A 15585-nucleotide genomic window follows, 5' to 3' on the forward strand; every position below is an offset into this window, starting at 1 on the left:
CCGAGAAGGAACATGAAAAAATCGCAAGATACCAGGACTTAAAAATCGAAATTCAACGACTATGGCACAAACCAGCAGTGGTAATTCCAGTGGTAATTGGAACACTGGGTGCTATTCCAAAAGCACTGGAATTACATTTAAAACAGTTAAAAATTGACAAAATCACCATCAGTCAAATGCAAAAAGCCGCACTGCTTGGATCTGCACGCATATTACGAAAATACGTTACGACGTCCTAGGCCCCTGGGTGGGGCCCGACTAGTAACCAATGCCAAATCCGGCGAAACAACTGGCCGCTGTGATACAATTGTACAACAACAACAAAAACAATAATAATAATAATAATATCTTTATTATGGTCAAAGACCAGCAATACACATTACTTTTTACAATATATTAAAAAGTACTGACATTAAAATATAATTAAAAAATATTGATATTAAAAGTGGATAATAACATACATGTTCTAAAATTGCTCGGGTCACTCCCTGGTTTACATGGGTGAAAAGCCGATAAGTATACAATGGTCCAGAAATTGTTAGAGATATGTCCAAATAATTGGTACAAGATGACAACTCTACTTCTGTGACAAATTTTTTTCTTGTGGACATTGCAGCAACAAAGAATTTTGCCACTGCATACGTGGTAGCCAGGTTTGTGTCCTGGAGGAGAAAGCCTACATAAAAAATGCCTGCCTTCCCTGGCAATCTCTCTAATAAGGGGAGAATATATGCAGACCTACAAACTCTGTATAGCTCACAGTGTAATAGAACATGTGAGATATCTTCACTTTCTCCTTTACCCCATATACAAACCCGTTCTGCTATTGGTGTTCTTTTATACCTGCCCTGGAGGAGTACTGAAGGAAGAATATTAAATCTGGCTCTGAAGAAAGCTATTCTTTGTTTTGGGAAGATCAGGTCATTTAGATATTTTGCTGATTCCCACACACCCTATTTGATTCTGTCCCTACTGTGGAGAGGCAACCTATTTAGCTCTTCTTGGAACTCCATGTCCTTCATTCTATTGATTACTACTTGCTTTGCTTGGTCAAAGCCCTGAGTCTCTCGGGATAGGGTGGCATAAAAATGCAATAAACATATTAAAAATTCGGTGAGAGCCCATAAGAGCCCAGCTTGTGATCAATTGCCTGTTTCCAGGGAGAGGGGAAGTTGTCAGTCAACACTAGTGGGGACAGTTCCTCTGGAAAGAAGTGCATTTTAAGCCAATTAATGAGCATCATCTCCCAGGCTCTTACCTGAATTTGAGGCATGTCTGTCTCAATTCTTAACTGAGCATTTGGAGTTCCTTTGGTGCAGCTAAGATGGCTCGCAGGAATTTAGTTTGTATGGTTTCTAGCAAGTCTTTCTTTGCAAGGATTCCTGTTTGTGCCCCCTTAGAATTTGCCCCAGTGTTTTGGCCTCGAAAAGTTTTAAGGCAGCAGGTACTAACTGCCCCCCATCTGTGTAAAAGAAGTGTTTAATTGTGTTTGAGGACCTATTGGCTGCTTGCAATGTATGATCCAGGTATGCCTTCCATGTCCCTTGTGAATGGAAAACCACCCCAAGGTATCTAAATGTTCTAACCTGTTCCAAACTATGTCCTTCTATTTTCCAGGAGTATTGGCTAGGTCTTTTAGCAAAAACTAAAACTTTTGATTTATCAAAGTTAAGGACCAGCTTGTTTTGCCTGCAATATTCGAGTGTTGCCCTAATTGCTCTCTTCAATCCTACAGGAGTTTGTGAAATAATAGCGGCATCATCAGCATATAAGAGAATTGGAATTTTGGGTTGTGCTAGGTTAGGAGGATGGAAATCAAGATTCTGTAAGAGATCGATCAGGGGATTGATATAGAAGTTAAAGAGGGAGGGGACAGGATTCAACCCTGCTGTACCCCTTTATATATTCTTACTGGGCTTGTTAAACTCCCTTGGGGATTGAACCTCACTTTCAAGGTGGAATTTGCATACAATTTTTGTATGAGGAAGAAGAGGCATTAATCGATAGTGGTGCATTTTAATTTCTTCCAGAGGGTGATGCTGGATATTGAATCAAAAGCCTACTTAAAATCAAGGAAGGCCACAAAAAGAGAGGATTTTTTTTATACCTGTATTTTTGTACTAAATAGTGGAATATCAAGATATCATCCACCATAGATCTTCCTTCTCTAAAACCGCTTGTTCGTCTTTCATTATCTCCCCTGAAATTAGCCAATTCTGAAATTTATAGTTTAGGTGTTTGGCATACAGTTTACTAATAATGCTTAGAAGACTAATGGGTCTATAATTGCCTGGGTCATTTCTATTACTTTTTTATAAATTGGTATGATAATTGCTGCTCCCCAATTTCTTGGCATATGGCCTGTTTTATCTATAAATGTAAACAGAGATACTAAAAGTGGAGTCCACCAATTGGCGTTCTTTTTTATTATTTCTGGCAGGACATTATCAGCACCAGGTGCCTTATTAGCCTTTAGGGCTCCAATCAACCAGGCTATCTCTTTTGGTGTAACAGGGGGCCAGTAGGGAGTTTGGTCCAAACTAATTTGGCTGTCCTTGGTTACATAGTCAGGGTCTGTATATAGCTCCCTAAAATATTCTTCCCAGGCATGAATTGGTACCTGACTAGTTGGGGGGTAAGGGAGGTTTCCCCAATCCTCTGGTGGTGTACCAAAAAAGGGATGTATTTTTTATCTTGACTGATGTAATTAGTCTATCCCAAGACTCCTTCAGAGCCGTATTTTTCTCTTCTTTTAGAAGTGTCTTATATTGTGCTTTCAACTGCGTTAGGTAGTGAGTGTGATCCTCAAAAGGGGCATTTTTACTTTTCCTGTACTCCATATTATATATCCTTTTTAGTTGCACGCAATCTCTATCGAACCATTTTTTATTCTTTGAGACCGGCCTGTTGGAGTGAGCTAGTATTTTGTTAATGAGAACCGAATTCAAATTCAAAATTAAAGTTTCAAACCCCTCTAAGTAAGATCATCCAAACTTATTCCTTAGTAGAGATGTGCATAGCTCTATGGTTTCTGGAACTAACTTCCTTTTGGTAACTTCCTTATCATTTTTCTCATTCCATTTAATTTTTACCTGGGTATTTTGACTCTCTAACCTGGGTAGGTTACCTGCGCCTGCCCTTAGAGATTTCTGCTGTAATGTGAGAGTAATGAGTATTGCATCATGATCGCTTTCCAGTCACGAGTTTACCTCCATCTTCTGTAAGAACTTCAGGAAGTCATATGATATTATCCAGTAATCAACTGTGGATTTTCTTCCTGCTCCCCGATAAGTATATTCTGCTGGATAGTCGTCCCATGTGGACCCATTAAGGATACAAAGATCCAAACGTACAGTCATCTGTCTTACATACAAACTTACACTTACCCTAGAGTCGGGAACGACTAGCACATATGTGCAAGGGGAACCTTTACCTTTAATCATATTGACATGCTGAACAGCTTATCATACAGCATCCCAAATTAGTTTGTTCCAGATGTAGTGGACTATAGTTGACTATAGCTTTGAGAATCTGTCTTGTTTAAGGTTACCCAATGAGACCTGGTTGAATAAGTGCTGGATCTCAAACATTCTTGTTTCAAATTCAGAACTTGCATCATTGGATGCATCACCATATTATATCCCTTCAGACCAGTTTGGTGTGGCATTTAAAATAACTTTTAAACTTTATGTTCTACCAGTGAAATTATTCCCCTGAGACATGGTGGAAAGGCAATTTCACCTTCTTTGTGATACCCTCATATATACACCACACTTGTCCCAAGGATCTACCAAACTTCTGACACATGTATTGAAATAATTGGAGAAAGAGATTGTATCCTTCTTGTACCATTGATGGAAGCAAAATTATTACTAGGCTCCATCCTGAGTTTCCCTGACATTCTCATTGATACTGTCATTTTGAGATCAATCAGTTTTAGATTCTTTAATTCAATATCTTGAAAAATAGTTATATGTATTCTGTTTTTTTCTTTGGATTGTTTTTGGGTGGCTCTTTGCAAGAGTTTTATGTTAGAACTATAAAAGCTCCTTTATATTTTTAAAATACTATTTTTTTACAAGAACTGGATATAATACTATCTTTAAAGCCTGGGTTATAACACCATGAATATGTTTTCCAAGCATTAAGATTTTATTGCTAACTTCTAAAGAAACGGTAAACATTCCAAAGATGAAAATATATGTATTATCTTGTATTACATTCATTTCACAGCTGCATTTGTTTTGGTGTAACCATAGAAACAACTAGTTTGATAGATAAATTTTAAAGAGGATTTTTTCCAATGTGTTTAGTCTAGAATGCATCTTTAATTTTTTTCCTTTTAATGGTAGATTTAGGTTTTTTTTAAAAAAAAACCTATTTTTCATTAAATATTTCATTAGAACACAGCAGGAATCAACATGAAATAGCATTGGCTCTAAAAGCTAATTCTCTATCAGTATCTGAATATCAGTATGAGATATGGATAATATAATGTTCTCTGCCTAGCTGAAAATTCATTATCATTCTTGTACTTACCAAGTCACAAAGAAGCACAGTTTAGTGATGCTTATTTCTATCAAAATCAGTATAGAATTACAGCCTCTGCACATATAATTATTCCGCTCACAAATTATTAGAAGAATAAGATGAGTTAATGCCGTATATATTCTCCCATGCCCATTTTAAAGAAAGGATTAAGTATAGATGTCATCAATTGAACAAAATTCCTTTATTTCTTTTTGTCATACTTCATGATTTTTTATATTCAACTTTATATTCAGCTTTATACATTATTTGGCTTCTTGTACAAGCCATTTTGAAATTCCATAACTGTTTATTACTTAAATAGTTTGTTCTCACTATTGTTTTTTCCCCAATGAATGTTATTCCCTTTGTGTATGTGTGCTGACTATTAACTATACTAATCTGCTTACAAATATGGACCTTGTTACAGGCTAATCTCACCATGAAAAACATTTTATGTACATCTAATTTAATTTTCTGCAGCTGAAAATAAATGTGAACGCACACACACCCATACACACTCATCATCAATAGTACATTTTGCTCCCTTTTGTGAATTCATCTATTTTCTGAAGATAATTATTTACAAGTGCTATGAAGCTTAATCCTATTAGTTTTAACTCTCTTTTAAAAATTCCCTTAAGTGGCACATTTCTTAGGAAAACATTCCTAAAACAAAGGTTTATGGTTTAATTTGTCTTAAATATGAAGATTGTGCAATACTTAGCCTTTGTCAAGACTTGAAACAATTCCATGATGCAATTTCATTCTGCAAATAAAGCGTGAAGTCTAATTAAAGCTATTTGACAACTTTGTTCACTGAATAAAATAAATAGAATACTGAATACTCTTTTACTTACATTTATACAGATAAAACATTCAACTTCTTTTGTGTTTAGTATTATACAAGAAGAATGTCGGGTTGTAAAAGCAGTAACAATGAAGTTCACTAGTATCTGATCGGCACTGGAGTTTTGACCTGCTTTGTCTCTGACCTGGGCTCTTTGGGGATCACAATATTGATGTCAAACTTAGTGTAGGCATAGTCCGCTGAAATGCAGAACTCTTGAGCTCAAGTGACCTGCCAGCCTTAGCCTCCAAATAACTGGATTACAGGCTCTTGCCATGTAGCCCGGCTTATCTAACCCATGCTGTTTTTTGCACTGTTCCTCCTGTTCCACAAAGTGTGTGTGTGTGTGTGTGTGTATGCCTGTATGCCTGTGTATGTGTGTGTATTTAAATGTATTGTTTTTTCTCAAAACCTGAACATTAAACGAAGTTGGAAAATATGATACAGAATAATACAGTTAGAAAGGGACCTTCTAGTTCAACCCCCTGCTCAAGCATGAGACCCTATATCACTTCAGACAAATTAGTATACATAAATGAAGAAGAGAATGATATCTTTGAGGCTATCTTGATTTCTGGCAACTATGTGGATAAGGTAATAGTTTAGTTGACACCAATTGTGAAAAGTGGGTTGCCATTGCTTTCTTCCTGAGACTTCATCTCTCTATGCGGCCCACCCTGATAAAAAAAATTGCTGGGGCACTATGTTCTAATTAATATTTTGCTTTTATTCCACTATGAAGAGCAAAATAAGATGGATCTTAGCAGTGATATTCTCCTTTATTACTAGATGTTTATTTGTTAAATTAATTCACAGTCAGATTTCAGACATTTCATAAGATATGAAATATGTTCATATGATATGAGAAATTCAAAATATTTTCACAATCCTCAACTCTAGAAAAACTTTTACACATTAAACTTTTTCCAATTGCATTCTTATAAAAATAACAACAAACAACCCTGGAAATTAAAATGATGGATATCTGATTACTATATCCAAATTATTGTCATGCTTGTGATAAAAAGTACCTAGGCGCTCTTGTACAAATAAATTTTATCAACATGGCTTTCAGTATCTGCAAATTGGGTTCCCAAATGTATACAATATTTCCATATGAAAAAAGCAAATATTTCATTTCATCTTTTTTTCTTTTTTCTTTCTTTCTTTCTTTCTTTCTTTCTTTCTTTCTTTCTTTCTTTCTTTCTTTCTTTCTTTCTTTCTTTCTTTCTTTGGTAAATTTATATAGTTGCCTATCAAATATATGTGATTCTGGGTGGAGTACAGTTAAAAACACAAAAACAATACAACAAAATAACCAAAAATATAACAATAAAAATCCAGACATTCAGCGTAAGTTTAATAATCTACATTATACAAAAACTAATTAAATCATCCATTTCTCAATTCTACTTACTTTTTTTAAAAAAAATCTTATTGTCACTTGGCTAAATTATTTATTAAATATACTATAATTATTTGGACCATTTTTCTTTTTTTACTTTTTTATTGTAACTAGAGAAATGCATAATGATTTCAAAATATAAAAATGAATCATATTAGCTTACCAGTAGGAATGGATTCAAAAAATATTAGGCGCATCTTATATTAAGCATATGCAGTATGCTCTTTGCTGAATGATGTTAACACATAAGTTCTCATGGGTAGATGCCAGCTGTCTCATCCTCTTGCTAATGCAGGGAAGGGTTTTTGTTTTTCCATGTGTACGTTGTTCAGTGATTTATATTTATGTGTTTTATTTTGAAGTAAACAATGCATCACAGAACAATACCAGACATTTGTAAATGTACTCATAGGTTATCTAGAAAAAATGGTTATTTTAGGCATTTTTTATAAATGCCCAATCCATATCTTCTAGTTATAATGTTCACTAGGTGTATATTTCTCTTGTTGACTCATTCTTCTTCTCATCTGTTTTTGGAGAAAGGTTTTGTCATTTTTGAAAGATAGAAGGTTTGTGGCATTTTGTCCAGCTAGTGTTATTTTCTGAATCATTAACTCATAGTTCCACATTCAGGAAATTCCTGAAAAGCTTTTCATCACTCCAAAAACTTTGTAAATCCCAAAATCTCTTTTGTTGAAAATCATGCTTAGCGTAACTTTGTAACTAGATTGCAAGAAATAAGATATTATGATAGTGAAGATTTATTCTTATTCATAATTTAATGCAAATTCTCCAAAATTGATATTTTCCAAATAGACATGATTATCTATATCTGCACTTCTAATTTTTTTTGATATAATTTGGCTTTTAACTATAAATTAATAAAATTAATTTATTTTAAAAAATCAACAGTTATTTTTCAAGTTATTATTTTAATTAATGTTTATTAATATTATACACATTACTTATTTTTTATATTACCTATGCCACATTTGTCACTTAATATAAAATATAAGGAAAAGAAATATGCTAATATATCACATATTAAATGTGTTTATTATAAGAATGATGCAAAAGAAATAACATGTCTTACATGGGTTTTCAAAATAGCAATAACAATAGCATTTATATACTGCTTCATAATGCCTTACAGCCCTCTCTAAGTGGTTTACAGAATCAGCATATTGCCCCGCAATCTGGGTCCTCATTTTACCAACCCCAGAAGGATGGAAGACTGAGTCACCTTGAGCCAGTGAAGATCAAACCTCTGAGTTGGCAGAATTAGCCTGCAATACTGCATTTGAACCACTGCATTACCATGGCTCAATACTGAAAATAATATGCAGAAAATGCAATAATCTAAGACTTTTTAATTGTTTATTAATTCCATTAAAAAGTTTTAACTGCAGTATTATTGAAATATGTTATAGATTGATTACAATAAATCTATTTATTTATTTAGAAAATTTGTATGGCTACCTATTCACTTTCAGTGATTCTAGGCGCCTTACAAACAATAAAAACCCAATATAAAAAGAGTAAAAACAATAATTCCTTACCCCCTGTTCAACTGCATTAAATATGATCCCAAATGTACTTCAAGAGTTCCTGTGATCATTTATGTTCAGTTCCTCAGTAAATCAAGATGTAGTAATCAAATAGCAGTCTATTCTGGTACAATTGTTTCAATTAAATCAATCTTGCATAATATGTATATGTCTTTAATCTGAATAATATGACTAGGATAAAACAATATACTCATTGTACAATAGGGGCAGACACTTTAGACATCTTTTCTGTGTATTTAGTCATTCCCTTAGCTACAACTGTATGTTCCAAACATTTGTAGAAATGACTCTTAGCAATTCCTAGGGCTCTAACAAAAACCTTGTTGTACAGTCTTTGGATTACTTGGACCTACGCTACTGTATACCCAAGAGACCCTAATAATAAATACAGAACTTTCAAATACATTCCTTCAACATTTCTCCATTTCATATGTATTTATAACTTAAGACTTTTTGTGCCGACATTTACTTTTCAAAATATTTTATCTTACGGATTCATGAAATGGTAGCTCTTACAAAATAAAATGGCAATCTTGTGCACACATATACATGGAACTAAATTTTCACCAACTGCAATTGGCTTATATATTGAATTAAACTTAAACTGTAGCTAGAATGAGTTGCTCATTCTTAAAAATAGGTAATGTTATTAAGTATCTAAGACAGTATTATAACAGCCTACTGAAATCAACATTTACATGGCTTCTCTAAGGTACGTAAGGTACATACAGATATGCTAGAAAAGAATGAGAAGTAATCAAAGATATTAGTAATTAGTTTAACATTCCTTTCATTTATATTTAGTATTTATGATCATTTTCTTTCCCTTTTTTCCTTTCACTTTTCATTCTAAAAACAGAACCTCAGTTCTTCAGCCACCAAACTATGTATGCTTATAAAGGGATTTAGAAATGACATTGGGGAAGGTATGGAAGGGGGTTCTGGAGAAGTGATTGCATAGCCCAAGGTTAGAAAGAAATTCAAATAACCTCAACTTTTAATTTTGTTGGGCAAAGATAAATTTGGACAGGTTGTTAAGATTTTATTATACACTCTGCAACAATATATTATCATTTTCAAGTTTCTTGTTCTGGCATAAAAATAAAATTACTATTCATAGTTGAATTAAATTAATCGTGTCTTTTTTTTTCTTCCCTTTTTTTAGGCATACCTGGCAGTGATTATATAAATGCTAACTATATAGATGGTTACAGAAAGCAGAATGCTTATATTGCAACCCAAGGAGCTCTTCCCGAAACCTTTGGAGACTTCTGGAGAATGATGTGGGAGCAAAGGAGTGCCACTGTTGTCATGATGACCAAATTAGAAGAAAGATCTAGGGTAAAGTTTCCTCTTTACTGATATAATTCAGTAAGCTTCCTTTTCTTTTTCTTTTTTTAAAGTGTCTCTCACAGCATGACTGGCTGGGGAATTATGGAACTTGAAGTCCACAAATATAAAAGTTGCCAAGGACAGCCTTCTTCTATAAAATCTTCTGATCGTAATTCTGATTGGTTCAGCAATTTTCAAGTTGGCAGCACTATAAAATCTTCTAAATATTTTTTCATTCAACTTGCAAACACTGTTCCCATCTGTTTTGATGCATCAACTTTATCCTGGAGGCACAAATGGAAACTTTGAGACAAGAGTACTGAATTTCATTGAGGTTTTATGAAGGAGAGGAAAACAACACTAAGTATCTTTGAAGTTTTAGAGCTCTTTTGTCCATGATAAATAAGTTCCTATGGAAAATGCAGTAACACTGATTTTTAACTGTAGTCTACATATATTTTATTCTAGTAAATCTAGAGTTTTGCCCCATAGTCCATTCATTTACTAGTACTACCAATTTTCAGTATGGAAAGTTTTAAATTTTACAGAAACTGAAAATACTCCTGGTCTTATCACATGAGTGTTTTACCAATCATAAAGAGATATTCTGGGATACAGTATGAAAAGTGAATGGAACTAGCTAGTTATTTATATTATAAATAACAACCCAAAGTCACCTTATAGGAGATGTGGTTGGCATATAAAAATTAATAAATAATTTATTGGCCATCCAGAGTTGCCCTGCGGTAAGATGAATGGCCAATAATTTAATACACTCATGCATACATATATAAGATCATAATCAGGGAATGGTTAATCAAAAAAGCCATGTTAATAATGTCTTCTACGTTTTTATTCTTTGTGTCTTACTATATATTCTAATTTGGCAGCCTATATAGCCACATAATTATAAAGTTGTTATACACTGCATACATACATATCCAAACTGAATTAATATTGAAACTCTCAAATATCTATTAGTGATGTTGATTTCACTGTAGGATGATTTTTTTTGTAGCAATCTCTGTTTTGTTTTGGTGCAAACAAGCTTTATTTGCTCCAGCATCAGATTTGCTTTCAGCTAGGCAAACATAATTTTGTTTCTTATTCTTAGTTCCAGGAATAAATATAATTTTTATACAGGAAAAAACCTCCTATTCAATATAATAACAAGCATAGTGTATCACTTTAGTGCAAACTACTGTGAGACCATTCTCTGAAAGATGTGCGGAAGCCACTTCTTGATTCTGCATTTTTAACATAACATTTTTGTTATCTCATAGAATACCTGTGCCTTGAGCATAAAGTTGGCATAAATTCTGAATTTTGAAATTAAATAGTAATATAGGATTGAAATCTATATTGATTTCTTAAACCTGGTTAAGTATTTGCTAAAATACTAGCATTCTAGTATCTGATAATATGTTAATCCACAGGAGCAATTTGCAAACAAACTAAGTGTTATAAAACTGTTACATACTTCAAGTGATCCAGCATCTTGGATTAGCTAGTTTTGCTTTTACTTTTTGTTTTCAATGTAATCTGAAGTGCAAAGAATTTGACAGGCTATTATCAAAAGGCTACATACGTACTAATTGATGAAGTACAAACGGAACTATTTTTTCTAGGTGAAGTTGATGGGAGCCTTGGTAACAGTCTAGCTTTTGCTGAAAATAACAGAAGTGACCTTGAAAAACTGAGTTTTTCAGGAATTTCAAACAAATCTCAATAAATGCTACTGTTATTTTCTTTGGTAACTTGGTTGCTTGGTTGTTAGCCAGGAAAACAGATGTGTTATATCAGGTGATCTTAGCCCAAACATCTCATCTTAATAAGTTGTTCCTTCACATATATAGCATATAGAAGTTTCTCTCTTTCATAAACCATATGTAAACTCTGTTAAACATTTTGGTGCTCTGAGTTTTACTGTTTGCAACTGATTTATTTTTCACAAGATTCGGTAAACTTCTTGTTTGTTAGGAATCATATCTTAATCGAGTTACTTAGATATGAAAATCTAGTTGGCTCCAGCTATGTAGGAGAATTAGATACTGAACTTTGGCCACTAAATGAGAAGGAAGGAGTCACTGGAGAAAAGCCTAATGCTGGGATTGAGGGCAAAAGAAGAACGGGATTACAGAGAATGAGGTGGCTGGATGGAGTCTCTGAAGCAGTCGGCGTGAGCCTAAATGGACTCCAGAGGATGGTAGAGGACAGGAAGGCTTGGAGGAACATTGTCCATGGGGTCACAATGGGTTGGACATGACTTTGCAACTAACAACAGCAACAAATTCTTAACATTGGAGCCTTCCAGCTCCAACGGTCCTTGGAGGAAGCAGACTACCTAGACCCCTTCCAGTCAGGCTTCAGACCCGGTTACAGCACTGAAACCGCCTTGGTCGCATTGATGGATGATCTTTGGAGAGCCAGAGATGAAGGACACCCCTCCATCCTGGTCCTCCTTGACCTTTCAGCGGCTTTCGATACCATCGACCATGGTATCCTTCTGCGAAGACTGCGGGAGGTGGGAGTGGGAGGCACCGTGTTACGGTGGTTCTCCTCCTACCTCTCGGACAGGTCGCAGTCGGTGTTAGTGGGAGGGCAGAGATCGTCCCCAAGGCCCCTGAAATATGGGGTGCCGCAGGGTTCGGTCTTATCCCCCCTACTATTTAACATTTACATGAAACCGCTGGGAGAGATCATCCGTAGGCACGGGATTAGATACCATCAATACGCGGACGATACTCAATTGTATCTGTCCGCCCCGTGCCAAATCAATGAAGCGGTTGACGTAATGGACCGGGGGCTTGAAGCCGTCATGGACTGGATGAGGATTAACAAGCTTGTGCTCAACCCAGAAAAGACCGAGTGGCTGTTGTGTTTTCCTCCCAAAAATTTGGCCATTAATCCAACACTCAGGCTGGGGGGTCAAATTTTACACCCCTCAGAGAGGGTTCGCAACTTGGGAGTCCTCCTGGACTCACAGCTGTCATTCGACCATCATATAGCGGCTGTGACCAGGGGGGCATTCGCCCAGGTACGCCTGGTGCGCCAGTTGCGACCCTACCTGAACCGGGAGGCCCTCACAACAGTCACTCGGGCCCTCGTGATTTCTAGGCTGGAATACTGCAACGTGCTCTACATGGGGCTGCCCTTGAGGAGCATCCGGCGACTTCAGCTAGTGCAGAACGCAGCCGCGCGAGTGATCGCGGGTGCACCCCGATTCACCCGCATTACACCTATCCTCCGCGAGCTGCGCTGGCTACCTGTCGATCTCCGGATGCGCTTCAAGGTGCTATTGATCACCCATAAAGCCCTACATGGCAGTGGATCTGGATACTTGAGAGACCGCCTTCTGCCAATTACCTCCCTACGACCTATAAGATCTCATAGGTTAGGCCTCCTCCGCATTCCATCGGCCAGCCAATGTCGGCTGGCAACCACAAGGAGGAGGGCCTTCTCAGCAGCGGCCCCGACCCTTTGGAACGAGCTCCCCGTAGAGATTCGTACCCTCTCCACCGTCCAGGCCTTCCGCACAGCCTTGAAGAACTGGCTCACCCGTCAGGCCTGGGGATAAGGACCATTACCCCGCCCGAATGTTGTATGCATGTTGCTTATTATTTTATTATGTGTTGTCGTCTTAGTGCTGTATTCCCCCCTCCCTGGTTTTCTGTGAGCCGCCCTGAGTCCCCTCAGGGAAAAGGGCGGCCTACAAATAAAATCAATTCAATTCAATTCAACATGTATATTTTTATTTTTGTTTTTCTGATAGTACAAACAGTGAAAATGAATTGTGTGAGCTAAATAAACATTATGCTTATGCAGGTCAACTTCTGCTCACTCAACAGTCCTGCAGAACCTCAAATAGTACCACAACCTTTCATAACATATTTCGGGGATGTCTTAGGAACCTCTAAGAAGTAACGTGATAAGCCTCTACAGCCATTATCCTCCTAATGGAAGGATTCCATTGGATCAAAGCCTAAATTACTATTAAAATAGGAATGACATTTCAGAAACTTTGTTATTCATCCGTTTGGTATTCTATCCAGCTTGGGAAATAGATGCAAAAAAAGAAAAGCTTTTTCCTCCACTGGCAGATTTGATAATTACTTGATCTTGAAAGCAAAAGCCGTCTGCTGTGGGACTTCATCTTTCTGTGTTCCATTACATTTTTTTGTTTATTTGCTTTCCTGTTGCTCAGTCCTGCAGCTCTGCTTCAGCATTTCTAACCTGTACTGCATAGATAAAGGGATCTTTTTTTTTTCCTTGTGGGGGCGGAAGGGGGGAGATTGGAGCATCAGCAGAAATGAACTTAGTTGGCTCATTAGCATGTGTTAGAAGTCTGACTACCTCCAGCTTTGAGAACTTAAATATTCAACAGCTGAGAACATTGAATGAGGTTGTTACAGTGAATTAGTTATTCATTTATTTGCCTATGGGGAAGCTACAGGCCAAGGTGAGCTCTTTTATTTATAACCCTTCTCACTTTATTGTTTTCAATTTAAATGTCATCTCCCAAATCTTACCTGACCTAATCCAGACCTTAGAGAGAAAAATCAGTCCATTACTTTGCTAACATATGCATAATTTATATCAAAAAGGATTATGCACATGACCATGCATGGAGGAATATTGATAACATATTTGTTACTTGCATGAGTTTTATTTGTATAAAATGAAAGCAAAATATTAAAGGAAGAATTTAGAGAGTATTAAAAGAAGCCCCAACAGTCACAGGGCATGAATACATCAAATGATTTGAAGCATTAATATTTGTCTCTTGCTAATGTGCTCTTCTTCAAAATCTCCACATGTAGTGTTGCAGTCGTTGTGGTTAATTTACTTTACCTTGTTTACTCACTCTCATCTCAAATTGTTTCCATGTTAAAGCTGTTTTTCTGTGGAAATAAGGTTGCTATCTACTTTCCTTTATCTGAGAAAGAGATATTATGGTAAATAAGTGAGTCTCTTCTACCAGGATGAATGGCCCTACTTCTTTCTCTTTGTTTTCTCCTTCATGGTAATTAATACAATTGTCCTTAGACCAACAAAGCTGAGCTTGAAACTAAATGTGATTGTCTACCTGGAGACAATATGTCTATAAAAGAAGATTTTTGACCATAAATCTTGGACTAGATAACCTGCTACCTACAATGCATTTCTAGTGCATGCCAAGAGCCAGAAAAAAATAGGTAATGATTTCCTCTGTTGAATTGTGTCTGACTCTAGGGGCAGTGTCCATCTCTGTTTCCTAGGCAAGGGAGCTAGCATTGTCCAAAGACAATGATTCCATGATCATGTGGCCAGCATCACTACATGTGAAGTGTTACTACCAATTTATAATGCCTTGGTAAGGCCATATTTGGAATACTGAATTCAGTTTTGGTCACCATGATGTAAAAAAGATGTATGCAAATTCACTATAGACATTAGATACAGAATCCATTGGGGATTTGGAGCCATGATATACCTATATAGTTTTCAGTAACAGAAATTGGTCTTGAGCAGTAATAGCTGAGTCTATATGTTGTGCATATATTACATAGTAGAGTATAAAAATAGAGATTGGTATTGGATCCTGGGACGGCTAAGTACCTTTTGTGTTCATAAGCATGAATGTGTCTTTCAGGTGACTTTCTGTTCCCATTCCAGGCCTTTCATGCCTCTTTCATAAATTCTGATTTGCCAAAAGGATTGGCAAAGTAATTTTCTTCTCCTTATGACAATGGTGTGAAAAAGAAAAAAGAAAATGCTATTCTACTCTTTCCAGACATCTTCCCACCAAGAACCCATATAGGGCTAATGATCTCTGCTACTTGCTCTCTTTTTAGCACTATCAATACTGGCAGCTAGATGCTACTCCTTCCAGACCTTAGAGAATAGAATAATATTGCAATGGA

At 36.1% G+C, this 15585-nt stretch overlaps 1 protein-coding gene across 1 annotated transcript in view; it reads left to right on the forward strand.

The window, feature by feature from the left end:
• PTPRD (protein tyrosine phosphatase receptor type D) overlaps positions 1–15585 on the forward strand; it is a 270043-nt gene that overhangs the window by 211466 nt on the left and 42992 nt on the right. Inside the window, 1 exon segment of the mRNA XM_032214325.1 lies at positions 9516–9691. Coding sequence (XP_032070216.1) covers positions 9516–9691 — 176 coding nt within the window.

This window comes from Thamnophis elegans, chromosome 3, assembly GCF_009769535.1.
Source record: "Thamnophis elegans isolate rThaEle1 chromosome 3, rThaEle1.pri, whole genome shotgun sequence".
In the NCBI taxonomy this organism is placed as follows: domain Eukaryota; kingdom Metazoa; phylum Chordata; class Lepidosauria; order Squamata; family Colubridae; genus Thamnophis; species Thamnophis elegans.